Consider the following 21234-nt stretch of genomic DNA (forward strand, 5'->3'; position numbering starts at 1 on the left):
CCAGCAGTGGACGTCCATGGGATGATAAGAAGAAGATCTACTTACTATATACTGATCAGGTGAAATACCTTACTGAAACCCCACTTAACGAGTGTGTGCGCTGGGCCTCGGTTCGCAAGTTATGGAAAATATCTGTCAAGCCTTTCATAAGCAGGAATTCCACATGACCACGACTGCTCTGCCAAGAGCAACCGATTTGATGATGATTACCCATTTATACCTATTTTTAATTCAAATTTATTAAAATTTATTTTCTACTCTTAAGTTGGATTTTCTATAAAAGCGTATTTTGTTAGTTTTTTTAAACTATTATTTATTTTTTATTTTTTTGTTGAATTTAAACTTTTCCAATTTTTTTTTAAATTTTGCATTGTCATCGGTTCTTAATAAGTATACCAAATTTCGAGTTAATCCGACGTTTTGAAGGGGGTCAAAATCATGTTCAAAGATTCCGTTACACACTAACATACATACGTCTGAAGCTAAAAGCTTATTAAAAAGGAAGAAACTTAAATTAGCAGTCCCTTGAGATATATTTAACAGATTTGTCAGAAGGGATTCGCAGAAGCGATGGCGACCCAACATTGTCTGAATCCGTAATAGTTCGGTATAAGAACGAACGCCCAGACATTCGTAATCTGCTGCCCAGCGGTTACGTGTCTCCCTTCTTTCATGTGAAGTTGTAAAAATCTAATGACTATTCATATTTATTGCTAAATTCATCCAGATGGTATTCATTTTGAATGCTTATATTCATATAGACTATCATTATCTATACTAATATATAAATCTACAGTGGTTTTTACCGTTTTTTTTTTTTTTTTTTATAATAACTAACAGGCAAACGAGCAAGACGGGTCACCTGATGGTAAGTGATTCACCGCCGCCCACGGTCACCAGCGTTTACGCCAGTGCGTTGCCTACCCTTCAGATATGAATTTGCTCTTTTCTTGAATAACCCAATGTCGCAGTAGTTGGGGAAGACCGCTGATGGCAACGAATTCCAGAGATTTACTGTGCGTGGCAGAAAACTGTTTTTAAAACGCATTGTAGTGGAACGCCAACCATCCAGATGGTGCGGATGATAGTTCCGGCGAGACGATCGGTTGCGAAAATCAGCGGCTTCTATTAAATTGAACAACTCCTCGGAACACTCCCCATTGTAAATTCTGTAAAGTATGCATAGGGAAGATAGATCCCTACGCAGTGCCAAAGGATCTAGCCGATCGGCAAGTTCAGGATCGTCGACAATCCGAGATGCCCTACGTTGGATTCGGTCAAAGGGAGATATAGCTGATAACCCGGAGCCCCGGCCCAAAGGTGGCAACAATACTCCATGTGAGGCCGCACCTGCGCCTTATACAGCTTAAGGCGGTGAGCCGGCTTGAAGTACTGTTTGGCCCTGTTGAGTACTCCGAGTTTTTTGGAGGCCATTTTAGCCTTGCTCTCCAAATGACCGCCAAACTGGACAACACTCGAAATGTCTACGCCCAGAATGCCCATGTTCGGCTTGGCACAAAGGTGAGTGTTTCCGAAGAGTGCCGATGCGACAAAGGGGGCTTTTTTTGCGGTGAACGCGCAAACTTGAGTCTTAGAATGGTTAAACTGGACTAGATTTAGTCCCCCCCAATCGGAAATCTTCACAAGGGATGATTCGATTTCAGACACAAGTTTGTTCCGACACTCATCGACGTGATCCCGAGAGATATTGCTGCGGCCGAAATACAGTGCATCCACGGTACTGTCATCCGCATAGCAATGAATGCCACTGGTATGCAACAAATCATTGATATGCAGAATGAACAATGTCGGGGATAACACGCAGCCTTGGGGAACACCAGCATTTACGGTCCGGGGGTCCGAGCATGAGCCGTCTACGACGACTTTAACTCTCCGTTCCGCAAGGAAACTGCCGATCCACCTACAAAGTCTCTCAGGAAGCCCATAGGAAGGAAGCTTCGATAGTAAGGCTTTATGCCAAACCCGATCGAAGGCTTTCGCAATGTCCAAACTAACGCCTAGTGCCTCACCCCTACTCTCAACCGCCTGCGCCCAACGGTGAGTTAGTAAAGCCAAAAGATCACCAGCTGATCGGCCTTTGCGGAAGCCATATTGGCGGTCGCTGATCAGCTGGTGCTCTTCCAGGTAGCCCATGAGCTGGCGGTTGATTATGGATTCCATAATTTTGGAGAGTAAGGAGGTGATAGCGATAGGCCTGTAGTTGGACGGAACTGAACGGTCGCCTTTTTTAGGGATCGGGTGTACTAGAGCCGTCTTCCATGAATGTGGGACAACGCCGAGGACATAAGAGTGTCTGAATAAGCGCGTTAAAACCGGTGCCAGCTCTGGAGCACACACCTTTAGCACAATAGGAGATATTCCATCAGGCCCACTCGACTTGTTGACATCCAGGGAGAATAGTGCTTTCCGCACAGCACACTGTGTGAAGCGGACGTCCGCCATTGTGGTTTCACACCTCGGGATGGTAGGAGGAGTATTCCCCCTGTCGTCAAGAGTCGAGTTTTCCGCAAAGATAGAGCCAAGAAGATCGGCTTTCTCCCTTGCGGAATAGGCCAATGAACCATCCTCCCCGCGCAAAGGTGGAAGCGTCGACCGACAGAAATTACCCTGAAATTCCGTTAGAACGATGCTTAAAACTTGGTATCCATGTAGAAAATACATGTACTTAATGGATAGGCTAATCTAATATATAAAATTCTTGTATCACGGGGTGCGTGATTGAACTGCTCCGAAACGGCTCGACCGATTTTTGTGAATCTTAACGTGCATATTGGTCAGAGTTGAGAATCGAACCACATATATTTTTCATCCCCCTAAATGTTAAGGGTGGTCCACCCCCAAATTTTTATTTTAATCTTTTGGACAACATTTTTTGTTTTTATTTTTTTAAGATACAACATACAAAAATCCATACAACCCTTGATTTTCACCCCTCTACAATCAACCCTTATTTTTTATTTGCTAATTAAAAACTTTAAATTTTTTTGCAAGAATTTTGTTTTTATTTTGTCATGACTTAGAATAAAAAATTTAATATTACTCTGAAATTTTCACCCCTCTACGATGAACCCCTATTTGTTTGTTAATTATAAACTTTAATATTTTTGGCAAGATTTTCATTTTAATTTTTATTTTGTCATGAATTAAAATAAAAAATCTGATGTTACTCTTAATTTTCACTCTTATACGATCAACCCCTATTTTTCAATCCCGATTTTTATTTTTTTTATTCTATGCACAGATCCGCAATAATGTTGCAAGATGGCAATCAAATATTATAACTGTAGTACGACAAATTCTTATTCAGAGTTTATAATTTCGAGTTCCTTTAATTATGATTTATTTAAATTCAATTTGATCTCCCGCCCTCGCCGGTCGACTACTGATCAACTATCAATCGATCAGTTATTCCCGCCAGGTGTCATCCAGCAAACATCACGTAGTAGGGATGAGGACGAAGCCGGTCTCCTGTCTTACTTACATTATTACTTACATAGATTATACACTTAATATATTTGAGAGCTATACAATACTATACATTTTTCAGCCATGATTTTTTGGTTTTACTTGTGTATCAATAGTATGTTCACTAGGTCTGAGAATCGGCTACTATCTATTTTTCATACCCCTAAGTGATCAGGGTTGTCCACCCCAAACTTTTTTTTTTTTTTTTTTGGATTATTATTTTTTTGGTTATAATGAGGTATTATGGTATTGAATGAGGTTATTTTTTTCTACACTAGAATTTCCCTAGAAATCTTATTTAAGGCAACACAACGTTTGCCGGGTCAGCTAGTATTTATATATTATGAGTGTTGGACTCCCTAATAATAATGTCAATTTTAAATGTCCAGCGATGCGGGCGAGTACGGCTAGTTCTTAATAAGATTACCTAGTAACTTATGTTTCGTAAAAATTATAAATGTACTATTTGAAAAAAAAACTATCCAAGTCTCCATTTACTAGTCAATTATCAATCTAATAATACCTCAGGGCAAATGAAGTTTGTTCACAGAACAGTTACTGTTACGGAAGAGATAATATAATTTTATTGTTAATAGGTAGTGCGATGACGCTTGGTGTTAAGTTGTTATTGGACATCACAAGGATAATTCAGGTACCATCGTTGGGAGTGGAGGTCATGGTATAGTAATGGATTGGAAGATAGAGAAACGAATGTGTTATGTTAGGATAACGCGCATCCAACGCGCTGACCGGTAGTTTTTGTGAATTTTATACCTTTTTTTTGAGGCTGGGGAATCCATTTATGGATACCCGACCACCAAACCGCCGTTTCAAGGGATGGAGTAGCAAGGAGATATGAGTTCTATATTAAAGTAGTTTAGTCATGCCACTAGATTGACTTGGTAAAGTTCTAGCTAAACGAATATTCAAATGCAAGTTGTTGATCGACAAGAGGTTTTAATAAGTTCGACTTCAAAATATCCCGCCTGTTGTTTCAAAACAGGAGAAAGTCTGCCGGATCCCTTCTAAGATTAAAAATGGCATTCAAACATATCATTTACTTTTCAGCAAGAGCAGGCAAGATGGTGAAAGTTATCACTGACTCTTTCCTTATTCCTTATGTTTCCATATTTTCAAATCGTTGTATCAAATCTTATCTGTTGTATTAATATTATCTAGTCATCGTCTCAAGTATAGTTACAACGGCTGCTCCGCCATTCAAACCGAAACGCATTACTGCTTCACGGAAGAAATAAGCAGGGTGGTGGTACCTACCCGCGCGTACTCACAAGACGTCGTACCACCAGTAAAAATGCCTTCCATCAAGCGTTTATATATTCCAGCATTGGGGACCGTTGTCATAATGCAATACTATCGAGGCTGACCTCTGATCTCAGGATAGGTGGCGGCATTTATATTGTCAATGTCTATAGACTCCAGTAATCTGTTAACAATCCGTGGGCCGTAGCCTAAGTCGTCTATGCAAGGACCAGTTAAGAAAGAAATGAAGTTTATTTTGTAACAAACTGTGCATCTGTACATATGTATGTGTGTATGAAACGGAATCTTCGAACGTGATTTTCACTCAATTCAAATCATTAGTGTATTTATGTTAAACTAGCTGTGCCCGTGACTTCGCCCACGCAAGTTGATCTGAGTGGCCGCTACTCACTAGGAAAGATAATTACGTGAAAAAGCTATAGCGAGCTTTAAGAAACTAAACTAGTAAAGAAAGGGTAGGTCACTAACCTCAGCGACCAGACACGCTTTGATTTCAGACAGAAACCTGACATAATCTAGAAACGACGTTAGGTTCCCCTCACCTTTCCACAAAGATGATCTGATGATCTACGTGTCCTGATTTAGTATTCCTAATGTAATCTATCATCTAAACTACGTAGTTTATAGTAGTAGTAGTAGTAATAGTAGTAGTAGTAGTAGTAGTAGCAGTAGTAGTAGTAGCAGTAGTAGTAGTAGCAGTAGTAGTAATAGCAGTAGTAATAGTAGTAGTAGTAGCAGCAGCAGTAGTGTAGTAGTAGTGGTGGTAGTAGTAGTAGTAGTGGTAGTAGTAGTAGTAGTAGTAGAAGTAGTAGTAGTAGTAATCGTAGGGTACCACGCTGTTACGAGTACATACGTCCCACACAAATTGTATCCACGTCACCCTCTTGCGCTTGCTCCTTAACTTTCAAAAAAGTCATTCATAATTTTTTTGATACTAAGAAAAAACAACTTTGTTAATTAAATAATTTATTTGAAATGATATTTTCATGTAGCTCTTATGAAGCAGCGTTTTCGATAATCCAGTTCGTGTAATCGCTGATGCCGGTACCGACCAGAGGGTACTCGTTATTAGCATCAGATTCCCCGAAGGATATTAGACTGATCAAAGCGTTCTGATAGAAAACGGGAGCACCAACGTCACGGGTAAAAAAGTCACGACCGCCCTCCCTGGGTAAGCCAAAGCAAAGCATTGTATTGGTAACTTCCCTGTCTTCGTATTTGCTCCTACAGGTGTATCGGTCTACTGTGGTGAGGCTCAGACCGTATAGGTTATCGTCGGTAACTGCACCTCCTTGCTGGAAACGATAATTTAAGTTTAAAAATCGCCTATTTATGCTGTGTGAAGAGCGAGACAGCTGTACAGTACAATAAAGTCTTCGATCACGTGTCTTAAGATGGGTGTCAGCGTGGAAATGCATACATTTCACTAAGTTGGCTGTGCTCATCTCCTCATCTAATGTAATAGACAGTCAAACTATTCAGACATATATATGAATTGAAAAACGTTCTTATTATGATATTTCTTTTGGCATTTCAAAGGAGTGCTTCAGACATGTGGCCTTCACCGTCAGACATGTGGCCATACTTAAAACTATAAAAGAAACTATTTTTTAGTATCCGGGAAGATGTTATATTTGCTCTACGTAGGACGTGAAAACAAAAACATTATATCTATTACTGATTGTGAAATCAAGCCAAATCCTTTTGAAGTCACGGTATGGCTGTTCCTTCCTTCAAGTCAGAATATATAACGACTTCGTGGCATGAATAGGAACGACCATTACCAATAAATTTTTTTGCCAGGTTCCGAATGTCCTACGTTGTTCCCGTGATTCCCGCGCTTAAGGATGCTATATGGTGCAATAAATGGGACTGAGACGGTAAAAAGGCCCACCCACTACAAAACTTCACTGCACTCTCGCCCGACGTTCGATTCCAATCCGAGATAGAATTCGTATAATGTAGAGGGGCTACCACGGCCAACACTACAATCAGACTCGCAAAGCTCACCCCAAGGACGCTCGGCCGGCTCGGTCGATGAGCTTACGCCGACCGTCAGGGTACGGCAGCCTCTTAGGCCACCCCAGGCGACGCCGTTGATGTTTCAGAAGATCGAAACCACCCGAATCGGAAGCATGATACACCGCCATCCGGTTGCTTTTCCACAACCGTTCCGTAGGACTGCTGTCATACCTGAGTTTATAATACTGTCTAACACCAGTATAACGACGAACGGCTGCCGTTGCTCTAGACATGTTGCCTCCTGATGATCCATGATCTCCTGTATCTACTGTCGCTGCCTTAAGGCATTCCCAGCACCAGTCACTGTTATCGTTGACGTGCATCTTAACCCAAGACACAATCCATTGATTCTTGCCGGACCTTGTCTCGTGATACCGATCGGGTGGTAAAATTCAACGAAGCACTGTTTTTGCTAAATTGTTACAGGCTGAACCCGTGAGCTCGCGCACTAATAAGGGTAAAACTAGAATAACTAGCTCCTCTTTTCCTCGATTTGCGAGGAAAACTATGATACCTCTTATGCCACAACATATTCTGAATGTGAAATAAGCCGTATACAAAAGTTACATAGAAAGTCAGAAACTTACCGGAGTGTTTCCCCAACCGATGAGCTCGACGCTTAAGCGAGGGGGCACATGTACTCCTTGAAGGATGACTGAGGCTTGTTGTATATTACCACCAAGGGTGATTGCTGAACTAAGACGGACAACGGAAATATCGCTGGCCATATTCGTGGGATCGAATGAGTGATGGTTATTGGCAAGTAACACATTCACGATCAAGCCGCCTTCATTTCGTATGTCAGAACCGAGACGAATACGACGAGTATCGGGCCGGTAGAAGCTGCAAAAGAATTAAACATTTTAAATCACAGACCCCGAAGTAGTAATTCAAGAAAGCTAGAACACCATACTAAGTTTTCAATTCGACCCTCTCTTCCTCTCCAGCCCCTTTGTCTGCAGTAGAACCCTTTCCGCATTCCAGACAAATCTCTCTTATTCTTCTTCTTAGTCGTACACTTTTGATAGAGTGGTCGTGGTCATGCATCAGTCAAATCCGGTGATACCGATGCTCCCGCGACGCGACGCCATTTGGCACGATGTTTCGCAGAGTGAAAGCAAGCATTTATGTTGCAATGAGCAATCATTTATGTTCCTCATTACTGAGGGCCGTGACTCTCCCGCTGCATCAGTTTCTCCCGGAGGATTTCCCTCCATCTGCTGCGATCCTTAGGCTTCATGAGCATTCAAGGGCATTATGGAAGTTGAGGTTCGGAGAAGATCGTATTTGGTCCAACCGTCTCGTGGGACTGCGTGCTTTGGGACCTATCTATCTTACTTTTCTGTCTATCTAACTTTTTTTTCTTTTAGATTGTGACCCTCTTTTATATTTTATACGACTCTCTTATATTCCTACCTTAATTTTCGCTTTTTTTTATGCTTACATGTGTGGACGAGCTCACAGCCCACCTGGTGTTAAGTGGTTACTGGCCCATAGACATCCACAATGTAAATGCGCCACCCACCTTGAGATATAAGTTCTAAAGTCTCAAGTATAGTTACAACGGCTGCCCCACCCTTCAAACCGAAACGCATTACTGCTTCACGGCAGAAATAGGACCCCGCGCGGACTCACAAGAGGTCCTACCACCAGTAATAACGCAAATTATAATTTTGCGGGTTTCATTTTTATTACACGATGTTATTCCTTCACCGTGGAAATTAATCGTGAACATTTGTTGTGTACGTATTTCATTAGAAAAATTGGTACCCGCCTGAGATTCGAACACCGGTGCATCGCTTAACACGAACGCACCGGACGTCTTATCCGATAGGCCACGACGACTTCAAATAGCTTGATATCATCCTATTGCTATACCAATATATTGACGCGTTTCGATTTGAAGTGTAAGGGCAGCCGTTATCTATATATTAATACGTGAAGCAAAAACTTTGTATCCCTTTTTACGAAAATTGCGCGGACGGAGGAGTATGAAATTTTCCACACTTATAGAGAATATAGAGAAGAAGTGCACAATACTAATATTTTTTTTAAATAATGCATAAAAGATACATTAAATCAATAAAGAAAACATTACACACACTACATACCATGTATTTGAGGCACACACGCATGCAAACTATTTATTGTCAAACTTTTGTTCTTGACGTCTGTTGTCAAATTGAGATTAAATATTGTTTGTCTTTGTTAATATTTTTTACGTCTTGGCGAAATTTGTGATTATAGAAGTATAAAGTACAATCATAATAGTGTACAAACTTACAATTCTAATTAATTATAGTCGAATTTCGACTACTGCGGGTCCTCTAGTTATATTAAATACAACAATTTGAGAGTTCGTTTCATAAGATAAACGTTAGTAGAACACTTTGTACTAATTAGTAAAACAATTTCAAGATGCTTACGCTCCAGAGAAACAAGTGGCAACAGACAGGATATGGAAGTTGGTGAGTACGGCACCAGCACACTGCTGGATCCAAACGTTGCCCAGGGCGACTTCAACTTGAGCCAAACTGGGGCGGTCACTGATAGGCACTCTAGTGCCAAGGTTGTTGGCTGAGATGCAGCTAGCTGCTATAAATATCAAGTTCCATGATTTACCAAAGGTACCTCTAAATATAAACATAATTAACTATTATTAAATAAACGGAAATATTAAGATCTGAGATTAGGGTTAGATGAACCAAGACATAAGTACTGGTACAAGATAACATGATTTGGTACGACCATTCTGCCTACTCGTAGGGCAAAGCAAATCTGCGTACCTATTTTAAGGGCAAGATAATCACTTTTTTCATAAACATCGAACAAGTATAGGGTCCGGCATACTTGACTACTTGAAAGACATATACTTAATCCAATATGTCCTCAGCAACTGCTTACGTGGTCAATAAGTTTTTAGATGTACAGAGCGAATTGCAATAAAGCTTTCGAAGCTTAATTTACAAAGAGGAAGTGTTCAGTCACGATGAGCTTTCCGAATTCGTGGGCTAAAGCGATTAAAAAACCACAAGTACCTGCGAGCAAGGTTAGGGTAAAAGCGAGGTAGGCCATTGCGATGCGAGACAAAAACGACTACAACATGCATAATATACCGGTTCCTGCTTTTATTCTTTTCAGTAAACTTTGTTTCCTTTGATAAACTATCTTTATTGAGGATATTTATCAATACTCATAGGCCGACGAATAACACGTTAGTCATTCGTGACCATAGAAACTGCGAAGTGTTCGTAACGTCGGAAAGAATAAAACGAAAATAATTCACGGAGTATCGAGCCGTAATAATTATAATCACGATAATTATGTTATTGTTTAGATAATTATGTTAGTGTTAGATGTTATTGTTTTGTTATTTATTTGAATATTTTTATTGCTTATATAGGCCAACGTTCTCATAGGCAATCTGGTGCTAAGTGGTTAGGAGAGGCCAACAACATGATTTCCGGCACACAGCTTTGAAGTCGTCGTGGCCTAATGGATAAGACGTCCGGTGCATTCGTGTGTAGCGATGCACCGGTGTTCGAATCCCGCATGCGGGTACCAATTTTGTAATGAAATACGTACTCAACAGATGTTCACGATTGACTTCCACGGTGAAGGAATAACATCGTGTAATAAAAATCAAACCCGCAAAATTATAATTTGCGTAATTACTGGTGGTAGGACCCCTTGGGAGTCCGCACGGGTAGGTACCACCACCCTGCCTATTTCCGCCGTGAAGCAGTAATGCGTTTCAGTTCGAAGGGTGGGGTAGCCGTTGTAACTATACTGAGATCTTAGAACTTATATCTCAAGGTGGGTGGCGTATTTACGTTGTAGATGTCAATGGGCTCCAGTAACCACTTAACACCAGGTGGGCTGTGAGTTCGTCCACCCACATAAGCAATTAAAAAAAAAAAAAAAACTTGAGACTTGAGGTGTAATGATGCCCTTCCAATCGGATCGGCATAATGCTTCGTGGCAGAAGTAGGCAGGAATGCGGTGTCTACTCCTGCGCATTACAGTTCGCTCTATCATCAGTTTCTTTTATCGATCCACGTCATTCAATTTTCTTTTTTATCAGCCCACACACTGGTGGACATAGGCCTCCCCCAATCTTCGCCACAAAGATCGGTCCTGCGTTGACAACGGATCCAGCGGATCTCCGCGAACCTCAATAGGTCGTCGGTCTATCTTGTGGGAGGCCTACCCATACTACGTAATTCCATATTTGACAAGAACTCTACATCTTTCCCTACCGTTTTAGGAATGATTTTAACACACCAGTTCGCATCAATTGCCCAAACCAACAGAGTACAATTTTCTGGTAAAGTTCGAGGACTTTTTGATGCACTTTGTCCTATTTACAGCCAGTAATCTCCGATAAGACTCCTTTAAATTTTATTTGTAACCACTGATAAAGATTGAAGCCATTTTATTTATTTATTTATCACATCATAAATTGTTGTGATGTTGTTTTGGTCTGAAATTAGAACTCGGATCGTTAATTTTATCGATTTATAAGTATGTTTTTGAAAAAAGTTGCAATATTATAATTTAAAACTTTTTACACGTGGATTCTAGGAAAGACTTTGGCTGCCTGTACCAGCATCTTTGCTATTACGATCCTGATTTTAAGGCGGAGATTCGTATGAAATAATCAAAAAGGCTGGAGAATATTATCACGGCAATCACATTCATTATTTTTTCAAGATGTTGACGTCTCTCCATAATCAGTTCATTGAAGTTGATGTGGCCTAAAGGACAATGTACTCTTATCGAAGGAACTGTGCCGATGCTCGAATCCCACATGCAAATACCAACTTTCTAATCAAATAGATACTTAGCACACGTGCAATAACTATTTCGACTATGAAGGAATAGCATCGTCTAACAAAAGTCAAAACCGGCAAAGATTATAATTTAGTTTTAAACACGGTGTTAATCCACACGGGTACGTAACATCATTCTTTTTGTCGCAAACCAACAATGCGTTCCGGCTTAATGTATGATTGAGACGGTCGCCATACTACACAATTGACTTTTGTGAAAATTGGCATTAGTAAGTGGTGACCACGGCCCAATAGGTAAAAAACAGTCTCAAAAAATATATTGCGCAGACATAAAATCCACACATCCATTTTGATTAAAAGGCAATTACAGACTTAGATGTGTAATTGTTTTAAAGCTGATAATGAATGGAAAGTCTTATTATTTTATTTCGTGTAGTAAATATATGTACATTCAAGTGTGACTTGAAGTTTTTCATTATTAGTTTGTTGGCGTGCGGCATTTTTCATTTTTTTTAATGGATACTCATGTAAAAGATCTTATGATCGTAAGATCGTATTAAAAGTCCGCATGGGTAGGTACTACAATCCGGGGTGTTTCGCCCACCAAGCCATGCCTTTCGGTTTAAAGACTGGGATAGCCATTATAATATTCGATTGAGATTTGGAGCACATGTCTCAAGATGTGTAGCGGTATTCAAATTGCGATTTTTATGGATTTCGGTAACAATTTAACGCTAGGTGGTATGTGGATTCGGGTTTCCGTTTATCATATATAAAAAAAACGCTTCTGGCTTTCGCTGGTGACTGATTGTAATACTATTATCATCTAAAACTTTTATTCTAAGGTATAATGAGTTAGGAATCGTTTGCCGAAACGTTAATTCATCAAAAAGAATCAAACGATCCAACCTTGATATTGAACACCTGCATGCATTAAAATAATTATTGCCTTTACACAATCTTACACGGGTATTTACAGTTAATCCTTCAAGAAGATAGTAGGAAGATTACTAAGTGTTTTTTTTTTCAACGAAACGGATTAGTGACATCCTATCATCGACAATCGTCACCAATGGCTTTAGGGCTTGTTAGCCAGACGCCAAAATATGAAAACCTGAAAGTGTCGTTCTGTGCCAAATTAGTTCAGCCCATCAGGGCATTATCCGCAGTCATTTTATTCAATTTCATTTCAATACGTTAATATTAGCATGATTATTGTGTTTTAGTTAAGTCTTCTAATCGTAACAAAACAATGTGACTCTCATCATGAGACATAAGAAGAAGGAGATGAAATCAGAGCGATCAATTTCCAATCCTAAGAGCCGTATGCTTTCGTAGATGATGAACAGAAGCTAAATAAACTTACTAATTTGTTTATTTAAATCTGAATAAAATCGAGAGCGAAACGCCCATCGTCCCAAACTCTAGAACTGTATACCACAATAAGTAGTCAAATAAGAAATAAAAAAGAGAAAATTTGTTTCTGCCCTATACACAAAATAGCAAAACCGGGGTCAGTGATTGTCCAAAAAAAAGCGAATTTATATAGTCAGTTGATTGTCCATAGTTATGAATTCCGTACATGGATTCACATTCAAAGCGAAATAGTCTCGCTTCTGTGCGTATTATTTGCCAGGATTTACATAAGTAGGCTTAATGGACAGAGCTAACAACGCCTACAGTTCTACATCATAATATCATTCATTTCTTCAATATATCCTGTATTAGTTATCTCAAGAAATATTGAAAATTATTACTTTTTCAAGCAGACGATCATGTCGATGTACGTCAGGGCAGCCGAAACTCTCCGCTAATTCTATTTCATGTTCTCCTGTATGTCATAGCGCTCCCCACCGAACGTAGTTCCGCCTTGTCGTGGCGGTGGGGCTTAAGCGTGCGTCCCTAAAATCGCGTGCAGAGGAATCTGTGTGGACGCCGCGACCGTAAACCCCAGTCATGGGGAACGGGGGCTCCTGCCTTTACTGGTCGGAGCCACGAGGATGCAAACCTCTTCAAAAATGCCCCAATCCCAAGCTCGACACCCGGCGATGGGATGTATGGCTGGAGGGTTTCCAGTCCCGAGGGTGTCATTGATCCCAGGGGACCAAACCCCTGGTTAATAAAAAAGGAACACATGAATATGGCCAATTGTGAAAAGTTAGTACCCCAGGAGGGTACCGCCCGCGAGTCGGGCGGAGAATCCCTCCGTGCTTCCACCCCAGTGGAAGCACGCTGCCCCACGTATTCTGGGGGGGGCAACAATTGCCAGGATGAAGGAGGCTGTGCGACGGGCAGCGGAATTCCCGTCGAACCGAGGCGTTCCCCGATCGCCGGCTCGATGCGCTCTGCGCTCGCCAGCGACTCGGGTGCGATCAACCCCACCAGATCATCGGCGGGGAAAAAGAGGAGGCGAAAGAAGACCCCATTACAAACTTCCGACGATGGCGGCGCGTCATCCTCCAGCATCGAGGTGCCGGAAAAGACGATGGCTGTCGAGGAGGTGGTTCCGGTGGTTTCGGGGCCTGCCACGTCGGAAGATATGATGCCTGCTCCCCAGTGGGCACCAGTAAGGAGGAGGGGCGCGGTGTCACCGGCGACGTCGGTGGAGTCTATATCGACGTCGGCCGCATCCCTGGCTAGCGGGGATGAAACATTCCGCGACCTTGACCTTGCGCTGGTGAATCTGGGCAAGTTGCTGTCGACCGTGGCTGCCAAGGGCGCCGAGCCAGGCAGCAGCTACCGAAAAAGGCTTCGAGAAGGAGCCGCTATGGTTAAGACGAGGCTGATCCCCACTATGTCTAAGCTGTATAACTTGGTGGCGAGCCGGGAAGGGGATAAAAAAGGTCTCGTCGCGCAGCTTGACCCCAGGGAGAGTAACATCCCGGGGGACTCCCCGGCCTTACGGGGAGGGACCCCCCTGTCGCCAATGCCTGCGCTGACACGCTCTGGGCCCCTCGCAGAGGCGATGGACACCGACGTGCCCTCGCGGGCCGCGAAGAGTGTGCCGGCACCCATGCCAGTGCCCACCCCTGTGGCCTCTATTCCTCGAGCACCTACGTCTGCGCTTTCTCGCCCCCCGCGGAGGGTTGAGTTAAGGCCTGCGCTGCCTCCCCGGATATCGGCCGCCCCTGCATCCGGGCAGAGAGGAGTGCAACGGCCTGCGCCAGCACAAACGGAGGACATCCGTTCGCCACTGGCGAGGATGGTGGACGAGTGGCCGGCACTGCCGCGGCCCAGATCTACAGAGCCGTCTCTTTCGGCCCCGCGTGCCGTGGGGCCACAGAGTCCACACTACGTGGCTGCTGGTATGCGGGAGGTGAACAATTCCCTCCCAAGCAAAGAGGAAATGGTGGCCTGCATTTCGCGGGCGGTGGCAGTAGAGGTCGGAAAGCACTTTGCCAGCCTTGAGGAGATGCTCCGCTCCTCAGTTGATTCCGGAGTCTGCGTCCTGGCGCCAAAAGCCGCAGCCGCCCCGCGCGACCAATCCACTCGGCCGACCTCTGCCTTTACTCCCTCCGCGAGGGTGGTACAGCTTGGAGGCCGAAACCAGAACAGTAGGGCTGCGGGTGCTCCGCGATCCCAACCACAGTCTCGTTCCCTTCCTCCTCCTCCGTCAAACATGGACGAGGGCTGGACGGAAGTGGTGAAGAAGGGAAATAGAGTAAAGGGACAGACAGCAACTCTGGCAGCTCCCCGAAGGGGTCGAGCGCCGATCAACGCAACACAAAATATAGCGCTGGTGGCCATGGCTGCTCCTCGCGAGGGTAGAGCACCGGCCGCCAGCAAGAAGAAAAGAGAAAGGAAGAAGCCGCGCGCAGCGCGGTCGGCTGCCGTCGTAGTGACGTTGCTGCCGGCCGCCGCCGAAAAGGGCCTCACCTATGATGAGGTGATGGCCCGGGCGCGCGCGGCCGTAAATTTGGAAGAAATCGGGGCGGAGGAGGGTCTGCGCTTCCGGCATACCGCCAATGGGGCGAAGCTGCTGGAGTGTCCCGGTGCCAATAGTTCTGGCATCGCAGACAAACTAGTAGCGACGCTCCGCGTGGCACTGCCGGAGGAAGACGTGCGCGTGCACAGGCCGGTGAGGATGGCTGAGATTAGGATCACCGGCCTGGACGATTGCGCCACCAGGGAGGAGGTGGCAGCCGCGATAGCCGCCCAAGGTGGATGTGCCCCGGAGAGCGTGACCGTGGGTGAACTCCGCTCAGGGTACTCCGGGGCCAGGTCGGCGTGGGCGCGCTGCCCTGTGGAGGCGGCCACCTTCTTAGCCACTCCTCCGCCGGGAAGATCGACGGGGGATCCGGGGAGACTGCGCGTGGGCTGGATAGCGGCCCACGTGCGTCTCCAAGAACCGCGTGCCTGGCGATGCCTTCGGTGCTTTAGTACCGGACACGGCCTCGCCAGGTGCACCAGCTCGGTTGACCGCAGTGGTCTGTGTTTCCGCTGCGGCCAGCCAGGCCATAAAGCGGCTTCCTGCACGGCCGCCCCGCACTGCGCTCTGTGCGCTGCGGCCGGGCGCAGGGCAAACCACCGGGCGGGAGGCAAGGCGTGTTTCCCGTCCGGTGATAACACCGAACGAAACCGGCGCCGGAAATCAAAGCGCCGGCAAAAGAGAAGGTTGGCCAGAGGAGCACTGGCCAACGTTGTAATCCCCGTTGCGGCGCCGGTGCCGGAGAGCGGGGGCAGCGGTGAAGGGGAGGGGGCGATGGATGTGGTCCAACAGTAATGGACCGCACCTATCGCTTCCTCCAAGGAAACCTGAACCACTCCGCCAGAGCTCAGGACATGCTGTCTCAGAGCATGGCGGAGTGGTCCATAGATGTGGCTGTGGTCGCCGAGCCGTATTTCGTTCCCCCAGCAAATGATTGCTGGTTTGAGGACGACGGCGGCCTGGCGGCCATAGTCATAAGAAGAGACGCGGCGATCCCCCCCCTGGCGATGGTGACCAGGGGTCAAGGGTTCGTCGCGGTGCAGCTGGAAGGGACCGTCGTGATCGGGGCGTACTTCTCTCCGAACAGGCCTACCGTCGAGTTCGGACATTTCCTGGACGGGATCGGGGCGATTGCTCGCCGCCTCGCTCCCCGTCCAGTGATTCTTGCGGGGGATCTTAATGCGAAATCTGTCGCATGGGGCTCCCCCCGCTCGGACGCTCGTGGTAGGCTACTGGAGAGGTGGGCGAACGCGGCTGGCCTCTGTTTATTGAATAGAGGTACGGTTGCGACGTGCGTGCGGTGGCAGGGCGAGTCTATTGTGGACGTTACGTTTGCGAGCCCGGCCATCGCGCGCCGTATCCGCGACTGGAGGGTTTTGGAGGGGGCGGAGACACTGTCAGATCACCGATATATTCGGTTCGATCTCTCCGCCCGCTCCACAGTTGCGGACGCCCGCGGGGGCCATCCCCGTGACGCGTCTCGATCATTCCCTAGGTGGGCATTGAAGCGCCTGAATAAGGAGCTCCTGATGGAAGCCTCTACAGTGGCGGCGTGGGCGCCCATGCGTCCACACCCGGTCGAGGTCGAGGGCGAGGCGGGGTGGTTCCGGGACACGATGCGTCGCATCTGTGATGTGTCGATGCCCCGGATCGGCCCTCGACTTCCCAATCGCCAGGCGTACTGGTGGTCGCCTGAAATCGCGCAACTCCGCGTGGAGTGCGTTCGGGCGAGGCGCGAGTGCGCCAGGCATCGCCGCCGCCACCTGCCGCGGCGCAACGATCCGGTTGCGTTCGCGGCAGTGGAGGCTCGGCTGCACGGCGCATTTCGCGTCGCGCAGAGAGCGCTGCAGCTGGCCATCAGAAGAGCCAAGGACCGACACATGGAGGGTCTCTTGGAGACGCTGAATGAGGATCCGTGGGGGCGGCCCTATCATATGGTGCGCAATAAAATGCGCCCATGGGCCCCCCCGATCACGGAGCGTCTCCAGCCTCAGCAGCTGCGGGACATCGTCTCGGCGCTGTTCCCGCAGGAGCGGGAGGGATTTGTCGCTCCCGCTATGGACGCGCCGCCGGAATACGAGGGTGAAGTCCCTGCTGAGGTGCCCCATATAACGGGGGCGGAGCTCCGTGTGGCCGTGCGCAAAATGTGCGCGAAGGACACTGCACCCGGCCCGGACGGCGTCCACGGCCGGGTTTGGGCCTTGGCTCTTGGTGCCCTAGGGGACCGACTCTTGAGGCTTTACAACTCTTGCCTCGAGTCGGGACGGTTTCCTTCATCGTGGAGGACGGGCACACTCGTGCTGTTGAGAAAGGAGGGGCGCCCGGCGGATACTGCCGCCGGGTACCGTCCCATCGTGTTGCTGGATGAGGTGGGCAAGCTGCTGGAACGCATTCTGGCGGCCCGCATCATCCAGCATCTGGTCGGGGTGGGACCCGATCTGTCGGCGGAACAGTATGGCTTCCGAGAGGGCCGCTCAACGGTGGACGCGATCCTTCGCGTGCGGGCCCTCTCGGAGGAGGCCATCTCCAGGGGCGGGGTGGCTTTGGCGGTGTCACTCGATATCGCCAATGCATTTAACACCCTGCCCTGGTCCGTGATAGGGGCGGCGCTAGAAAGACACGGAGTGCCCCCCTACCTTCGCCGGCTGGTGGGTTCCTACTTGGAAGACAGATCGGTCACATGTACCGGACACGGTGGGATCGTGCACCGGTTCCCGGTCGTGCGCGGTGTTCCACAGGGGTCGGTGCTCGGCCCTCTTTTGTGGAATATCGGGTATGACTGGGTGCTGAGGGGTGCCCTCCTCCCGGGCCTGAGCGTAATCTGTTACGCAGACGACACGTTGGTCGTGGCCCGGGGAGGGAGTTTTGCTGAGTCTGCCCGTCTTGCCACCGCTGGGGTGGCGCATGTCGTCGGCAAAATCAGGAGATTGGGCCTCGACGTGGCGCTCAGTAAATCCGAGGCCATGTGGTTTCACAGGCCCCGGAGAGTGCCACCTGTCGATGCCCATATCGTGGTTGGAGGCGTCCGTATAGGGGTCGGGGTGCAGCTGAAGTATCTCGGCCTCATTCTGGACAGTCGTTGGACCTTCCGTGCTCACTTTCAGAACCTGGTCCCTCGTTTGTTGGGGGTGGCCGGCGCGTTAAGCCGGCTTCTGCCCAACATCGGGGGGCCTGACCAGGTGACGCGCCGTCTCTATACAGGAGTGGTGCGATCAATGGCCCTATACGGGGCGCCCGTGTGGGGCCAGTCCCTGGCCGTGGGGGTGGCGAGGCTGCTGCAAAAGCCGCAACGCACCATCGCGGTCAGGGTCATTCGTGGTTATCGCACCATCTCCTTCGAGGCGGCGTGTGTACTGGCTGGGACGCCGCCTTGGGTTCTGGAAGCGGAGGCGCTCGCCGCTGACTATCAGTGGCGGGCTGACCTTCGTGCCCGGGGCGTGACGCGTCCCAGCCCCAGTGTGGTCAGAGCGCGGAGGGCCCAATCTCGGCGGTCCGTGCTGGAATCATGGTCCAGGCGGCTGGCCGATCCTTCGGCTGGTCGTAGGACCGTCGAGGCGATTCGCCCAGTCCTTGTGGACTGGGTGAATCGTGACAGAGGACGCCTCACTTTCCGGCTCACGCAGGTTCTCACTGGGCATGGTTGCTTCGGTGAGTTCCTGCACCGGATCAGAGCCGAGCCGACGGCAGAGTGCCACCATTGTGATTGCGACTTGGACACGGCAGAGCATACGCTCGTCGCCTGCCCCGCATGGGAGGGGTGGCGCCGTGTCCTCGTCGCAAAAATAGGAAACGACTTGTCGTTGCCGAGTGTTGTGGCATCGATGCTCGGCGACGATGAGTCGTGGAAGGCGATGCTCGACTTCTGCGAGTGCACCATCTCGCAGAAGGAGGCGGCGGGGCGCGTTAGAGACGCGCTAGCCCGCCGCCGTCGAGCGGGGGCCAGGGAGGCGGATCTCGCCCAAGCCCTGGCCCTCTAAGTGTTTCGGGTCCCCCTCACATGTCGGTCTGGGGACCGGCGAGAGGGACCTAAGAAGACGTCGTGCAAGCTGCTCTGCACGCGTTTTACGCAAGAGCATCCGGGTGATGGAAGGCCGGCTATCCTCGACCCACGCTGGTTCTGACCCAGCGGGGTATTCCGTAGGATAGCTCACTCTAACCGGCGCCATCTAGGCGGGCTCCGGATAGCCTGCCGACCGAGAGGGCTGGTGGTCGTGGCGCCGACGACCGCCAGTCCGGCGTCCCGAGGGGGAGGGTGATGGGAGAGATGTGCTCCGCACTAAACACTTCACTTTCCCCCCTTTGCCTTTTCATGAGTTCTGCCTCATGTGAGGTTTGGACGTTGGTTGTTGAGCGACAGGAGGTTTTAGTCGGTTCGACTCCGACATGCTCCGCCCGCCGTCCCCAGTGGAGGGCGGAAGTCCGGCGATTTCCTCCTGACCAAAAAAAAAAAAAAAAAATGTCATAGCGCTACGGAACACCTTGACCCCTACGCTCCGGGGCCAAATGGTCCTAAAGATCTCTGGCAACGCACTGTAGATGCACCCGGCGGTTTCAGATAGTAAGGATGATTCTACCGACACGTTGTGGGAGCTGCGATGGTAAAAATGTTAGGACTACTGTCAGCAAATTCCCCGGTCATCGTTCTCGTCGAATCCGTCGTTTGCGACAAAAGGCTCGACGAGTAAATTAACCCACAGACACAGCCCACTGAGTTTCTCGCCAAATCTTCTCAGTGGGTCGCGTTTTCAATCCGGTGGTAGATTCTGCGAAGCACTGCTCTCGCTGGGCTTAGTGTTAGCAACGTCGTCAGGTTTGAGCCCCGTGAGCTCCTAATTGTTAGCGTTACGCTAAAATGGCTTCTCAAGGCCATCAGGTTAGGTAGGGAAAAAAAGAAAATTCGCCAGGCTGAGCCACGTTCGGTGAAGCTAGCATAACCCTTCAAGGTTACTAGCATAAGCAGGCAAAGAAAATAGAAAACCACTTGGCACTAGGCGTTGAACTCCCCTTTGACCCTTCTACATAACAATAACAAAAAAATTAAGCCCACTCTAAATTTTTTTGAGGAATTGATTAGTATTAAGAAATTAAATAAAAGTAGTGGTTCCCCGGTAGTCGAAATTTGACTATAATTAATTGAAATAATAAGTTTGTACACTAATAAGATTCTATTGTCAAAGACTATTAATTCTATAATTAATTATATTGTTATTATACTTCTATAATCACAGATTTCGCTAAGACTATATGTACTATAGACAAATATGAATACAGACAAACTATAATTATGTCACCTATTCTCATTTTCACGATAGACTATAAGCATTAAGAAAAGTTTGACAATAAATAAATAGTATGCAATCGTGCGTGTGTCAAATACATGGTAGTGTGTGTAATGTATTTTTTATTGTTTTAATGTATATCCTATTCTTAATTTCAAAAAATATTAACATTCTGCACTCCTTCTCTATATTCTCTATAGAATGAATAGAGTGGAAGTGAGAACACTTATAGAAGTGTGGGAAATTTCATACGCCTCCGTCCGCGCAATTTTCGTAAAAAGGGGTACAAAGTTTTCGTTTCACGTATTAATATATCTAATAGATACTAAATTAATCAAAAAAGACTTAAAGTTATAGATATACTTTCAGATAGCATTTGCCTTCTGTCACTAGGCCATTCATGCTAATTCACTTTATTATCGTCAATTTAATATCATTCATGTAA

At 47.1% G+C, this 21234-nt stretch overlaps 1 protein-coding gene across 2 annotated transcripts; it reads right to left on the reverse strand.

Annotated features, from left to right (window-relative positions):
• Positions 1-5716: 5716 nt before the first annotated feature.
• Positions 5717-10156, reverse strand: LOC100862795 (trypsin-like serine protease). Of its 2 annotated transcripts, none has more exons than XM_012697582.4 (4): positions 9828-10156; positions 9216-9384; positions 7377-7632; positions 5717-6062 (listed from the first exon to the last, which is right to left on the reverse strand). In XM_012697582.4, the coding sequence occupies exons 1-4, from the start codon at positions 9862-9864 to the stop codon at positions 5763-5765; spliced, it is 762 nt and encodes a 253-aa protein (XP_012553036.1). In that variant the 5' UTR covers positions 9865-10156; the 3' UTR covers positions 5717-5762.
• Positions 10157-21234: the final 11078 nt, after the last annotated feature.

The sequence above is a fragment of the Bombyx mori genome, chromosome 7 (assembly GCF_030269925.1).
Source record: "Bombyx mori chromosome 7, ASM3026992v2".
Taxonomy (NCBI): Eukaryota; Metazoa; Arthropoda; class Insecta; order Lepidoptera; family Bombycidae; genus Bombyx; species Bombyx mori.

What these genes read in the sequence shown, in the direction of transcription:
- LOC100862795 (XM_012697582.4), bottom strand. Translation starts at nt 9,864, where the DNA reads ATGGCCTACCTCGCTTTTACCCTAACCTTGCTCGCAG. An exon ending in TACCCTAACCTTGCTCGCAG is followed by an intron (nt 9,385 to 9,827) that starts GTACTTGTGGTT and finishes TGATATTTATAG; the next exon opens with CAGCTAGCTGCATCTCAGCC. An exon ending in GCCACTTGTTTCTCTGGAGC is followed by an intron (nt 7,633 to 9,215) that starts GTAAGCATCTTG and finishes ATTCTTTTGCAG; the next exon opens with CTTCTACCGGCCCGATACTC.